The 12,933-nt window shown below is 39.6% G+C and overlaps 3 protein-coding genes across 6 annotated transcripts; 1 reads left to right on the top strand and 2 right to left on the bottom strand.

Moving 5' to 3' along the window:
- Positions 1-320: 320 nt before the first annotated feature.
- On the top strand, positions 321-1,983 carry LOC108051803. Of its 2 annotated transcripts, none has more exons than XM_017134022.1 (2): positions 321-976; positions 1,520-1,983. In XM_017134022.1, exons 1-2 carry the CDS (start codon positions 389-391, stop codon positions 1,841-1,843), a joined length of 912 nt encoding a protein of 303 aa, XP_016989511.1. In that variant the 5' UTR covers positions 321-388; the 3' UTR covers positions 1,844-1,983. The 2 variants fall into 2 exon arrangements, with proteins under 2 accessions (XP_016989511.1, XP_016989512.1); XM_017134023.2 differs by having other exon boundaries at positions 1,540-1,680.
- A 1,882-nt stretch (positions 1,984-3,865) lies between these two features.
- LOC108051805 (protein artichoke) lies at positions 3,866-5,527 on the bottom strand. The gene is made up of 2 exons (XM_017134025.1): positions 4,913-5,527; positions 3,866-4,855 (listed from the first exon to the last, which is right to left on the bottom strand). The coding sequence occupies exons 1-2, from the start codon at positions 5,525-5,527 to the stop codon at positions 3,866-3,868; spliced, it is 1,605 nt and encodes a 534-aa protein (XP_016989514.1).
- A 714-nt stretch (positions 5,528-6,241) lies between these two features.
- Positions 6,242-11,874, bottom strand: LOC108051811 (phospholipid scramblase 1). 3 transcript variants are annotated; one of them, XM_017134036.2, is made up of 5 exons: positions 11,502-11,874; positions 10,194-10,569; positions 7,297-7,787; positions 7,077-7,235; positions 6,242-6,823 (listed from the first exon to the last, which is right to left on the bottom strand). In XM_017134036.2, the coding sequence occupies exons 1-5, from the start codon at positions 11,673-11,675 to the stop codon at positions 6,764-6,766; spliced, it is 1,260 nt and encodes a 419-aa protein (XP_016989525.1). In that variant the 5' UTR covers positions 11,676-11,874; the 3' UTR covers positions 6,242-6,763. The 3 variants fall into 3 exon arrangements, with proteins under 3 accessions (XP_016989525.1, XP_016989527.1, XP_016989526.1); XM_017134038.2 differs by lacking the exons at positions 10,194-10,569; positions 11,502-11,874 and adding an exon at positions 8,832-9,189 and having other exon boundaries at positions 7,297-7,774; XM_017134037.2 differs by lacking the exons at positions 10,194-10,569; positions 11,502-11,874 and adding an exon at positions 8,832-8,943.
- Positions 11,875-12,933: the final 1,059 nt, after the last annotated feature.

Here is a 12,933-nt window from a genome sequence, read left to right as displayed (position 1 = left end):
CATCTCTGTCATAAGATATTTGTTCTTGCTTCTGGCGATTAAAAAAATGGAGTAACATTTTTGAGGGGACGTTAAAAAACCTCTCTTGTCAACTTCAATTACATTATATTTTTGTATATATTTGATTAAGAGACTAAACAAGAAAGGAAACAAACTTCAGCAAGTCGAAGTTTATATACATAATTAAATATTAAATACTTGCATGTCGATATTTTTACTTTTTTTCAAAAACTTTTTGTTTACTTAGTTTTAAGATCGAAAATGTTACACACATAAAGTTTTTCTATCAAAGTAGACTATTTCTTTATCGTTCCCATCAACTATACTACATTTTTACACATATTACACAGAACATTAACTCAGCCAGCTGCAAAAACTATAAGAAACCATGGACTGCAAGGCTCCCGGATTGCCAGAAAGTGTAAGTGGCTCGGAGGTGACCCACTGCAGCATCTCCGCGTTGGATGACATCCCGGTGCAATACGAGGGCACTTCCTCCGAATTAGAACTGCCGAAGGCCTTCGAGAAACTGGAGAAGATGAAGCAGCGGGTGCTGCATTTGCGAGGTCTACTAATTCGCCCATTGCAGTCGAATAAAACCGATTGTGCCCCAGACTTCGACCACATGCAGCTGGATATCGAGAAGACCGGCTCGAATAATGTTAAATTAAGGTCTATTCAGCAGGAAACTGCTAAGGCCTACGAACAGATCGCCGAAGTGAGTCGGCGACTCAAGGAGTCCAAAGTATTTCTAACCAGACTGGACAAAAAGGTCCAGCGAAACATTCAATGCACCAGGAAATTGTCGAAGAAGCTGCTCGAGGTGCCCAAATGGCAGGAGGAGCTAAAGCACAACACTGGATTGTGCCTGGAGCGATACCACGACCTGGACATTTCCAGGGGCAACTATCTCGAGTACAGCGACAATTACGTGCGACCCACTCAAACCAACTTAAAAGTCAGTTTTGCCTCCAAGGTTGGTTTTTAAATTGTTGAACACCTTTTAAAAATAGATAGGAAATAATAGGAAATAATATATTGATACCTCTTTTCATGTTTTTGGATTCCAATACTAGTTTATTAATATATACTGATACTATTTTGATATTTTTGGGTTTAAATACTAGTTTTATTGGTATACTTTACATAGTCAATAGATAAAAGAGACTTTATCGGTCATATAAACTTCATTCACATATTTTTTTGAATTTATAGTTCTAGCTGATAAAAAATCTATCAGGGACCATAAGGGACTTCTGTGAATTTAATTTATAAGACTGACAAAGTCTCAAATACCTATTTTTGTTCGTCCTTTCAAAACTCTTACTTGCAGTTTTAGATCGAAAAAAAATATTTTTCAAATTTGTATAGCCATGCTGCATAAGTTTAAACTTAATTAATTAAACCAAATATTGCTAAAACTGGTTTGTAAATAAAATATGTTTCTAGGAACTAAACCATTTGGATGCTTATTTCGTGTGTAATGTTTTTTTTTAATTTTCAACAATTTTTTTCAAAGGTTCCCATTATTTGCTACAGGCAAGATCACATCGAACTGTCCAGCGCGTTGAGTAGAGCGCGGAAGCTGCTCCTCAAGTGCTACGACCACCTGATGAAGTTCACCCAGAACCTGGACGACGCCCTAAATCCGGAATACGATAACACCAAACTACTGCCATCGGTCTCGGAGCTTTCGCTGATTGTCCAGCAGAACAACAATCTGCCCAAGACCAGGAGATCCAGCATAAAGATGCGGCGATCCTTCAAGTTCGCCTGGGCTGCTCCTTTGCCCAAGCAGGAGAAGCACTGGCTCTACGTCCCGGATTCCGATGATGATAATTGAAAGTGCAGGCGACCGCAAAAACATAGCATATATTGTGTAATTTGAAGTCCCGTCCAGTTCCGATGGTTTGCGGGGCAATAATGCGCATAATGAATATGCACACGGACAGGCGGAATAAAACACACACTGACTGGGGCTAATTGTGCAAAAATGTTTTAGCAAATATTTTGTTAACAAATTTTGTGGCCATTTAAGCCACAGAAATGCAATTAGCCGTGAACGTAATTAACCAAACAAAATGTGAATGCGAGTGCACTCCGAAAACCGACAGTAAAAAATTAGAAATTGGAAATGGGAAAACCAGCTGACGGGCGGATGTGCACAAAATTAGAATTTGAGTTTGAATTTGAATTTATTTTAGAGAATATTACGCAGCCGACAGGGGTTGCGATCTGTGGGAAATTGATGGCCGGCATGTCTTTGACACCTCGGCGGAGCTTCATTTCAGGTTGACGAGGGTTCAGTGGGTTCGGTGGGGATTTCCCCGGGGAGGAGCAACAGGTTTGTCATGTCCTGGCGTAGAGTAGAACGGAACTCCGGCCATTTCGGTTATCAAATTGAGCAAACAACGGCACGACCGACCAAAGTTTCTTGCCAAATTAATTGAACGGACTCTGTCCGCAGGAATCGCAAGGCAACCTTTCACCTTTCACCTTTTGGCAGAACACTTAATTTATCGGGCGAATGCGAAACCGAAAATTTAATTTAATTAGTGGTCTCGGAGTATTCGAGTCGCTTTAAGGCCTCCTCGGAGTAAAACTTTTATGGCAGCTGTTGAGCAAGGATGTGCCGTGTTCGGCCCTTTATGCCTGTAATTGCGCATTGACTGCACATGTCCTGGTTGCCAACTTCCCGGGTCCATTGTCCTTTTGTGCGAATACCTGGAATACTTGTGCCCGACTTGCTCTGACCCTGCCACCCATTCATATAGTTTAATTTGCATTCATGTGCCAAGTGGGGGGCAACCGAAGTCTAAGGAAACTTGTTCCGTTTTAATGGGAAAAGCTAAGCGTTCTCAGATGGGAAACTTACCCATTCATAACTCGCCCATCATTCCCATTTCCTGATTGAGAACTGCGCCAAACTTCTACTATTTCTAATATCCATCCATCAATCAATCAGTCAACTCATTGCGGCTGCTAAAAAGTTTATCTGCAAACAAATTGAAAATTTTAATAAAAATTCTTACGCTAAATTACGCTCAACAATCAAGTCCCCACCTTCCCCTATTGGAATTCCCAATCCTCAGTCATTGTCATTGTCCAACTGTTCGCTTAAGTGGTGTTAAGTATTTGAAAATCTCTGCTTCGGTTTTCCGCCCCAGTCACCCCCATTCCCGCTCGCATGCCTTCCGTTTTATTGTTTTACGACAGTTGGCCAAATACTTTGGCTAGCTGAAAGTTTTGCCCTCATGGTCATCCAATTGTCTGTGATTTACGGAGGCTTCTTCTCCAAGGATCCTGCGGCGGACGTCCAGTCAGTCAACGGAGCGAAGCGGAACCCACAACAGAAACTGGAGACCAGCATTAATGGATATTGATTTATTGCTCCTCAACTGGCGAGACAAGTGGGTTCCAAACTATGTACTGTTATTTTTATATGGGAAAATTCGATTTAAGTAAGAATGTAAAATATATATTTCACAACTTTTAAAATAGGTTTAAAAAAATATCGACTCAACTTGTAAGCACGATCCTAAAATAACCATTATTTAAGACTTTAATTTTTAAAAGATTGTTTTGTTTGTTTTTTTCAAACATGTCTTTTTGTACACCTTGAGGGCAATATTATATTTGTGACGTTTATAAATGAAAATGTCAGGAGACATTAAAAAAAGCATAAGCTAATTGTTATTAAGACAAGTTTTTTAAAAATATCGAATCTAAATTATATTTCATTCAGAATTAAATTTGATATTAATTTTGTTTTTTTAAAAGTGTCCTCTTAGGAAACTTTCTAAAAACAGAAACCAAGGTGGCTTCAGAATAAAATATGTAATAAGGTGATATGTATATATGAAGTCTATATTTTCTCGTAGCTGTCGACGATTCCTTGTGCCCTCACGTCATCGAGGACCCGCAGGCACTTTTCCATGTTCGTCACCACGCAGAGGGGCTTCCTTCCACTGAAATAGGCACTGCTTGGTCGGGCGTAGCCCACCTGATGTCCATGCAACCATGTGGTGATCTCGTCCAGACACAAACACTGCCACGGATTTCCCTCCAGACTGATGTGTCCCAATTTCTGAAGACCTTCCGATGACTTTAAGTCCGGCAAATAAGTAAGACGATTGTTGTTTATTTCCAGGTGGGTGAGGCCTTTAAAGGTATTTAGAATCTCCGCCTCAATCTCCTCCAGCCGATTTTCACCAATCGTCAGCAACTGTAATCGTCTCAGGGGTGCAAACATGCGAAGATCCAGGCTGACTAATTTATTTCTCCTCAATCTAAGTTCCTTGATAAAAGGCAGTGAAGAAAGCGACAAAGGATGCAGCTCCGCAATATAGTTGTTGCTCAAATCCAAGTATGTCAGATTACGGAGAATAGTGTTCCCAAACACACTAATACCCAGCTTTTTGATATTATTCCTACTTAAATCCAATTTTTTCAAGGCCGTGAGATTGGCGAACACTTGCTCGGGAAGAATCGAGATTTTGTTGCCCTGCAGTTGAAGGGATTCCAAGGAACTCAGGCCAATAAAAGCCCTCGGATGGATCCTGTTGATCTGATTGAGCCATAGATTTAGGGTTCTCAGCTTGTTGAGTTTGCAGAATACCAAATCCTCTAGAACTTTTACATTATTTGAACTATAATCAAGCAGATCCAGAGGTGCTTCTTCGCCTGGACCCAAAAAAAGAGTTCGCTTGATCTCGTAAAGATTATTGTTGGAAACATTTAAGACTCTCAATTTCGGCAAGGCATAAAATATACCCATTTCCAGGTTCTCCAGCCAATTGCTGTGCAAGTGCAGTTCCTCCAACTTGGGTAATCCTCGCAGGCGACACCATTGGAACTGAGGGATTATATAAGGTTATATCATGTTTCATATAGTGGCATATGGATTACTTACATCCCTCACATTGTTGTTACTTATAGACAGGTATCGCAGGTTGGCATTCTCGCCCAGAGTCACATTCTCCTGTTCATTGGTGGTTAGATCCAGGAATCTCAGTTTCTTCAGATCCTTAAAGGCATCGGGCTCTATCTCGGCAATTAAATTGTTGGAAAAGTTGGCGTACTCCAAGTTGGCCAATCCACTCATCAGTTTGCCAGTGATAATCTGTATGTCATTATAGCTCACATCCAGACTGATCAATTGCGAGTTGTTGGGAAAGTTCTGCGCCTGCAGCTCTTCTAACTGACAATGGGTAAGATTCAGATCTTGGAGAGCCTCAAAGTCCTGTAATCCTCTGTCGCCCAGAGTCACTCCACCGGATTCAGATAAATCCAAGTGTAAAAGTTTGGACAGGCCTGGCAACTTCCCATCCTCCGCATTTTCGATGCCCGTGTGCTCATTTACAACCTTAACGCTTTGCCAGTTTTCCCCGATATATCGATTTAGTTGCTCGAAGCTTTCTATTTCCCGACAAAGGTGACTACCCTTTCCCAGATCCTCGCACTCCTGCAGATCCTTTCCGAACACTCCGCATACAAGCAGACCGATCAGAACTCGCAAAGCCTGCATTTTTGCAACTGAACTGAGCATCAACTTGCGCCAAGTGCATTGCCTTAACTTGTGTTTATTTTTAATCAGAATAAACTCGTTTCAGTTCTCTTGAGGAGCCGGTTTCAAGTCGAATTTAACGAGATCAGCTGATGAGTTAGTGATGGTCTCAGTCCAATCGAAAGAACATCTTTTCCCAGCCCAGTAGTAATTTAATAAGTTTCCAGAGATAATCACACTATTATAACAATATTCAAAAAAAATATTTACAAAAATTCGTCAGAATGTACAGTACAAAAGCTCCAAAGCCCATTTACAATACCTGAAAAACCTTAGTTAATAACCCTGATAAAAAATCTTTTGTCTGAGTTTGCCTCAGTTGATGTACGAACGAGTCAAAGTCTTCTAAGCCAAAAATTTAGCTGTAAACTCAGAGGAATTATATCCAGTTATATTTTATCACTTCTATAGCTGTCAAGTGCTAATTCTGGACTCTCTTTTTCATTTCGTTATTGAAAAAAAAAATAGAACATAAATCTTAAATGTTGTCATAAATGAATTAAATATTTTGTGACTTGGTACAGAGCATTGTGAAACTAACTGTTAACCTTTTTTTTTTAACTTTTTCATATATTTTTAAAATAAAGTATAATCAGAACCAAACAGTTGTTTAAAATAAAATCACAAACCAGAGTCTGCATGAATATGCGACATTTAAACTAATATCGGACACGATAATATAATTTTCAAGATTTATTTGACCATTATACATAAAAAGAAAACATAGATTTCGTCTATTATAAATTTCCTGACAGCTTAACAATAAACACTGGTATATATATGTTTCTATATATAAGAAAATACAGTTTAAAGTACATGGTTTAATAACGAGCAATCCGTTAGTTAGTTTTTGCTTCAGTGTGCATCGTTGTAAATTCATGAGTGAATCAGATTTGTCGTTGAATACAATTCGTTGATGAGGCGAAATAGCAAAAATGCTTAATAACTTAACAATATACTGGCGATGTCCTATAAAGGAAGCCTGAGTTGAATAGGTTTGATTATCAAAAATAACAAAGGGTTCAATAAGCATTTGGTACAGAAGACTAGTTCGCGACAGTTCACAGGGAAGATATTTGGATAAAGCGGCAAATCAAAAAAAAGGCACAACATTTAGTCCTCCGTACAGCACCCGGCTTCGCAAAGAAGGCCAGCCACCTCGCATAAACATTCGCAGAACAAGCCACCACAAGATTCCTAGAGCATTCCGGGTCTATCGGTCTCCCTGTTGCCGGACTTCTCAAAGAACATGGCATCCTGTGGATCAAAAGGAAAGCACTTAATTAGTCGGATTTAATTTAACAGATGTAGGAACTATAGCATGGCTAGCCTACTCAAACTAAGCTGGAGGATTTGATGGGCTGGGGGATAATATGTTACCTCAGCACCAACGAAATCTGCGCTGCAGACGCCTCAACAGCTTGAATCGATAGAAATGAACGCTATACAACTGATTGGCAGGGGCCAACGTTGGGTTACTAGATAAATCTAAGCGAAGGGAAGCACTTACAATGAGGAATGTGGCACCCAGCAAAACGGCCTTCATGCGCACATCCAGGTCCATTGGGAAACTTATGCCGAAGAAGTCCGCATCCGTGAAAATCTCTCGCGCCAGTCCAGACCATTGCTTCGAGATCTTGCCGACCTTCTCGCCAGTAAGCGACACAACCTGGATAACAAAAGATATTATTAAAAGAGTGTAATAAATATATAACAAATGCAAGACATACATTGAACTCAACGTCGCCGCAGAGCGAAAAGGTGCAGAAGGGTCCTTCGATGCGCATCACCGTGTCGCCGAGGTGATTGAGGATCCGGAACGAGGGCGAGCAGATGGACCACTCCTGCTCGATGGAGCCGATGACGTTGCCGGGCGGTGCCGAGACCTCGATGCTCTGCAGGCAGCAGGGGAACAGACAGGAGGAGCAGGCCAGCGGCCGGTGCATGTGGATCACTTCCTGCTGGAAGTTGTCGAAGATCCGCATGTCGAAAGGACGCGAAGGACCGCAAATGTTGCGCGTACAGCAATCGTTATCCTCCGCCGCGAAATAGACCTTCTGGCCCAGAGCGTTCTTGATCGAGAACTTGTTGTTGGTCTCGAAACCGGTGAAGGCCTCGAGCAGCTCGACCTTCTGCTTAACTAAAAGCTGGTCGATAGTCGTAAGGTACTCCAATCCGCGCGGACAGTTCGGAATTCCGCTGGGTATACTCATCCAGTCTCCTGCAAAAATAAAAGTTATTAGCTATCATAACAATTTAACAATAATTTTAAAGTATATTTTAGATAAGAAAACTTCACAAGAATGTGATGTTCTTTTCTATTAGTCTTCGTGTAATCTTGATGGATAAATTCAATTAGTCCGCACAAAAGGGCATCTTTTTCTGCTCGTTTAGTGGGCAGTGTGTCAATTGGTCAATGTCGCCGGCACAATTGCTCGGTCGCTCTAATTGGGGGCATTACAGTGGAGCACACCCCTCCTGAATATCCCATAGACAACCCCCCAGCCACAAGCTATTATGCTAGCTAATGCATCTCGGTTCTTGTATCTAATCTAAGCGATTAAGATGGACTTTATTGCCGGCTGTAAAGATCCCAATAAATCTTTAATTTCACAACGTAAGGCAACCTTGAAATGATTTCCATAATTGGGATATTTTTAGATAACAACAGATTGGACTTAAATTTTTCGCACCTAACTACAGTGGATATTGTTTATCTGAGTCTTTAACAATAAAAAAAGTTTACTGGCTCTGCAATAATAATGATTTGACTGTATTATTTTGTTTTTCCTATGAAATTCAATAATGACGTAATTTTATTTGAATAGCTCTTGAAACACCTATTGTCTGAATTTTAACGAGATCCCTTTATATTTTTGATACAATTTCTAAACAAATTACTTTATACTTTGATTCATTAACATGATTACATTCGTTAGGGTAATTTTACGGTTCTTTTAGCTAATTATAAAATGCTGTATCAAATTGAAAGAATATCGCAGAGAACGTGGAGAAATAGATATAAAAAATTTCTGGCCATTCAACATTATAAGCTAATACAGAAACATTCTTTTCTCTTGTCCTGATTTTTAATGGAATTGGTTAAAAGCAGGAAGTTGTCACTAGATCAATTAAGTTCCTAACCAAGACTTCATTCTAACCTCCTACCGTCACCATTTTTTTTAATATGTCACTACTTAAATCCCTTGTTTAAAATAGGATCCTGTCTCTATATCTATATAGTTCCTAGACGAGACCTCCTCACCTCTTGTCCTCGTCGCTGATGTAGAACTCGTAGCCCTTTCGCTTGGCCGACTTGTTCAGCCTCATGGAATGTCGTAATTTCTTGGGCAGCGGTTTGTTGGCCTCTCGGCAGACCAGTTGCCTCAGAGTCTGTGACCTCGAGCAGAGCTGATTGTACTGGCTGTATAGCGAGTGCCAGATGAAACGCAACACTTTCGAGCCGCTCTTGACACCTCTGCCGTGGGACTCCTCCGAGTTGCCCCGATTCTCGGCATTTAGGTCCAGCATGGAAACACCATTGCAGCCGCCACTTAGTGGATTTTCAGTGGACATTTTCTAGACTTTGAGACACGACCGCCTGCTCAGCTGCACAGAGATGAACTAACTGGAGCGCAGCTCTTGGTCGTCGGGGAAAAATCAACGCCATCCATGACGACGGACGTTTTAAATGGCGCTTTGTATTATTTTATTGGTTCAATTAAGGCAGACGCTCCGCTTTCCGATAAGCGCCAAAGATCTGACGGGGTTTTGGCACGTGTAAACAAAAACACAGATAATAACAGACGGTCTAAAACCTCGAAATCTCTAACACTCTCCGAAGTGCCTAGATAAATGTGTGCACCCCACTTTGCTTTTGGGTTCTATGTTCTAGGCGAGCAAAACGTATTCGGAATGATGGGTTCAGTGTTTGCACTCCTGGAACTCTTAAGACAACTGATTGGACATTATCTCAGGCGCAGGGCAATGACACGTCGAGCACACAGAGATGCGCTTTTGTTTTGATTCGATGAACCAAACTGAATATAACGTCACTAGATTATATAAGAAGTAAAGCCAGATATGATTATCATGGATATCTTTGAAGGCAACAAAATTCGAACGCGGAAGCCGAAAATATAAAAGGTTTCCCTTGATAGATAAGAAAATTTTGAAGAAAATGTCTTAATAAGTCTAAATAAAAATGTTAAAACAAATTTAAATCCAAAAAATAAAAACATACGTTTAGGTATAATGACCTAAAAAACAAAGTACAAGGTACTACTATAATGTCTTTACTTATTTTGTAGGTTATTCCCCCTAGAATTCATGAGCTTTTATCATTTTGCCTAAAATGTAGGTTATTTTGCTTTGTGGGTATTTCAACAATATTTTTTTTAAGTTTTTGTGGAAACTAATAAAATGGAACTGAGACGCCAACAATTTTTGAACTGAATTATGTATTTTAAAATTAATTGTTCCCTTTTTTTGACTTTCAAGTAATCTAATCTAATCAAAAACAACTATATTTTTTGTCTTCCGTGTTTAGATTAGTAAAAATTCTGTTTTTATATGTCCAGAATAATTCTAAAAACTTAGGTTTTAAATATAGTTTTTGATAACTTGCCTGCTGGTCCGCCTGGTGCCACTCCAGGTTGCATTCCGGGACCCATTCCCGGACCCATTCCTGGACCCATTCCCGGCTGCGTGATAATGGGCTGTTGCGGCTGTCCCGGTGGATATCCTCCGAATGCGTGACCAGGTCCTGCCGGTCCAGGGGGATATCCTCCGAAAGCCTGCGGAGGTGGTCCGCCGTAGGGCGGTTGACCACCTCCACCACCCACGTAAGGTGGTTGACCTCCTCCACCACCTACGTAGGGTGGTTGACCTCCTCCCCCACCCACATAAGGTGGTTGTCCGGCTCCATAAGGCGGTGTCTCTCCGTACGGCGGCATCTGAGGAACTGGAGCGTAACCGGCTTGCTGGGGACCTGGCGAAAAGCCCTGAAACGATCGAGTGTTGAGTGGTAAATGAGTAATGTACTTGTGTATTTATCGGGGGCGTTGTGGTGATGTGGACTTTTAAATGCTCTACTTATCAACAAAATTGCTCCCAAGGGAGTTCTAAGTGGTTTTTAGATATATAAAGCACAAAGGCAGACCACATTTCATTATACGCACAGTTTCATTTATTCTCACCAGGGCTTTTGTAAATATTTTTTAAAAATTCGATCTTGTACTCAGAAAAAACAAAATTACGTTGATAATTCAATATGTAATTGTGTTAGAAAAAACCATATTGTTAAAAAAAAAAATTGTTTATAAATAATAATACAAAAAATAAAAAACGTAAATTTTTAAAGAAAATAAAAATGTTGAGCCTGCTCTTAAAACATTTTACTATCATTTTAGGTAATGTTTATATATAGTTTTGCTGTGAGAGGCGGATAAAAAATTGTCGGAGTTTCAGAGTCAAACGGATATGACTGTTAAAGCAGATAAATAATTTATATATATTTAAATGGATTTCTTATTTAAAACCCCCTATTTGCTTAGCGAGTAAAGTAGCATACAAATATTGAACTTTGATAATAGGTAAAAAGCGTATTTATTTACGAAGAGCATTAAAGTTGTTACTTGCTTATGTATCCTGCATTACTGGTTTTAAAATACATTGTTTGCACGATTGTTTTGCCCGGGCAAAAAAAAAACATTTGTTGATATTTGCATGTGTATCTGTTCGGTGATTCCGCGAAATCGCGTGTAAATCGAATGAATCTCTTCTGTTATGTGGATATGGTTTAAAAATAAGCAAATACGAACTGGCATGACGTCATGGTTGTTGGGGTGCGTGTATAAGGAGCGCCCTATGGCACATCGCCCACTTCCCTCCCACTTATATGAATCGCGGGGAAAGTGACACTTTTGGAACTCACGTAATTCACGGGCGGCGGCTGCTGTTGGTGACCCGAAACCGGAGGATAGGGAACGGAGTGGATGCCACTGGGCGTCGGTGGGTATCCGAATCCCTCGGCGGGCGGAGCATTTGGCTGATATCCGGATCCAAAGCCGGGTGGGGCGTAACCGCCCTGGTTAACGTTGCTCTTCATTTCGTTCGATTTTCCTGGCTTTTCCCACTTTTCCTCTTCTTTGGCTGATCTCCGAGTGCTGCGTTGTTGTTGCACTGTAGCGGAGTTGTTGCGGCCACGCCCCCAACGAAATCGCAACAATGTTGTTTATATTTTGGACCCACTATCTTTTAAATAGTTTTGGAAGAGTGAATTTCGCTCAATCAGGTGGCTTTTAAAGTGTTACCCTTCGCTTGACAGCAAAAAAATACCATACCTTCACTAAAATATACTTCTTAAATATTTTTTTGTAAAATGAGGATATTCCTGAAAATGTTTATACAACATTTTTGTTTTTCCTTAAATTTTAATTTATAGTTTAGAAATAATAAGTTAATAATAATATTAACGCAGTTTATTTGTACCACGAATTTTTACAGGGCTATGTATAACAGTATGTAAACTTTTTTGACATACAGATGGCGCCTCAATTTATTATAACAGCTTTCAAACTAACATAGGAAAAACCATGTACTGCCTAAATAATATTCAAATTTAAATTGAAAATAAAAACGCAAACAAATTAAAAATTGGAATTAATCGTTTTAGAGGATTGGAATTAATCGTTTTAGAGGATAAATAAACTAAATATGTGAGAGCAGCACCAAATCTAATTTTAAACAGAGCTCTGTTATTAGCAGAGAACCAAAACCCGAGACCCCTTCCTTGGCAGAGACCTAAAAGCAAAGACACACACCACAGCTGTGCTTCATGGTATCAGAGTTTTAGTACATTTTTAAATAAAATTTGACTTTTGGCCGTTGTTAAATATTATAAACTGTTGCGAATCGTATTTCTTTTTGTGATTGGTGGAATGCTTATCTTTCAGTTTTAAAATATTTGTATGCAATGCATTAAAAAATATTAACTTCACCAATATAGTTTATCATCATCAACGAGTTATGGTTAATTGCATGACCATATCGTTTTTAACGAGTATAGTAAATTGTTTATACAAGCTTTAAAATCTTTTATGCTGAATATAATTTTAATTCGAATCGAAAGTAAAATGTCTGAGGTGACCACAATTTGGTTTAAAAAGGCAAATTTGTATTGGATTTCTGTAAGCAAGATATCAATTAATGTAACTGGTAAATATATTATGTTTAGTTTTGGTACACCACTATTGACCATTATTAAACAGAATTAATATAAGAAAATAATACAAAAATCTTAAAAAACCATTTTGTATGCCACAAACCTATAGACACACACACACACACACCACTACCACAGAGCA

Source organism: Drosophila rhopaloa, unplaced genomic scaffold (genome assembly GCF_018152115.1).
Source record: "Drosophila rhopaloa isolate 14029-0021.01 unplaced genomic scaffold, ASM1815211v1 contig_163, whole genome shotgun sequence".
NCBI classification, from domain to species: domain Eukaryota; kingdom Metazoa; phylum Arthropoda; class Insecta; order Diptera; family Drosophilidae; genus Drosophila; species Drosophila rhopaloa.
This window is presented reverse-complemented; position numbering and strand designations above follow the sequence as displayed.

Excerpts from the sequence above, each read along its gene's own strand:
- LOC108051805 (XM_017134025.1), bottom strand. The coding sequence starts at position 5,527 with ATGCAGGCTTTGCGAGTTCTGATCGGTCTGCTTGTATGCGGAGTGTTC. Across the intron at positions 4,856-4,912 it reads GTAACAACAATGTGAGGGAT|TTCCAATGGTGTCGCCTGCG; the intron begins GTAAGTAATCCA and ends ATAATCCCTCAG.
- LOC108051803 (XM_017134022.1), top strand. The coding sequence starts at position 389 with ATGGACTGCAAGGCTCCCGGATTGCCAGAAAGTGTAAGTGGCTCGGAG. Across the intron at positions 977-1,519 it reads AAGTCAGTTTTGCCTCCAAG|GTTCCCATTATTTGCTACAG; the intron begins GTTGGTTTTTAA and ends TTTTTTTCAAAG.
- LOC108051811 (XM_017134036.2), bottom strand. The coding sequence starts at position 11,675 with ATGAAGAGCAACGTTAACCAGGGCGGTTACGCCCCACCCGGCTTTGGA. Across the intron at positions 7,788-10,193 it reads GGCACCAGGCGGACCAGCAG|GAGACTGGATGAGTATACCC; the intron begins GCAAGTTATCAA and ends TTATTTTTGCAG. Across the intron at positions 7,236-7,296 it reads GCGGCGACGTTGAGTTCAAT|GTTGTGTCGCTTACTGGCGA; the intron begins GTATGTCTTGCA and ends TTTGTTATCCAG.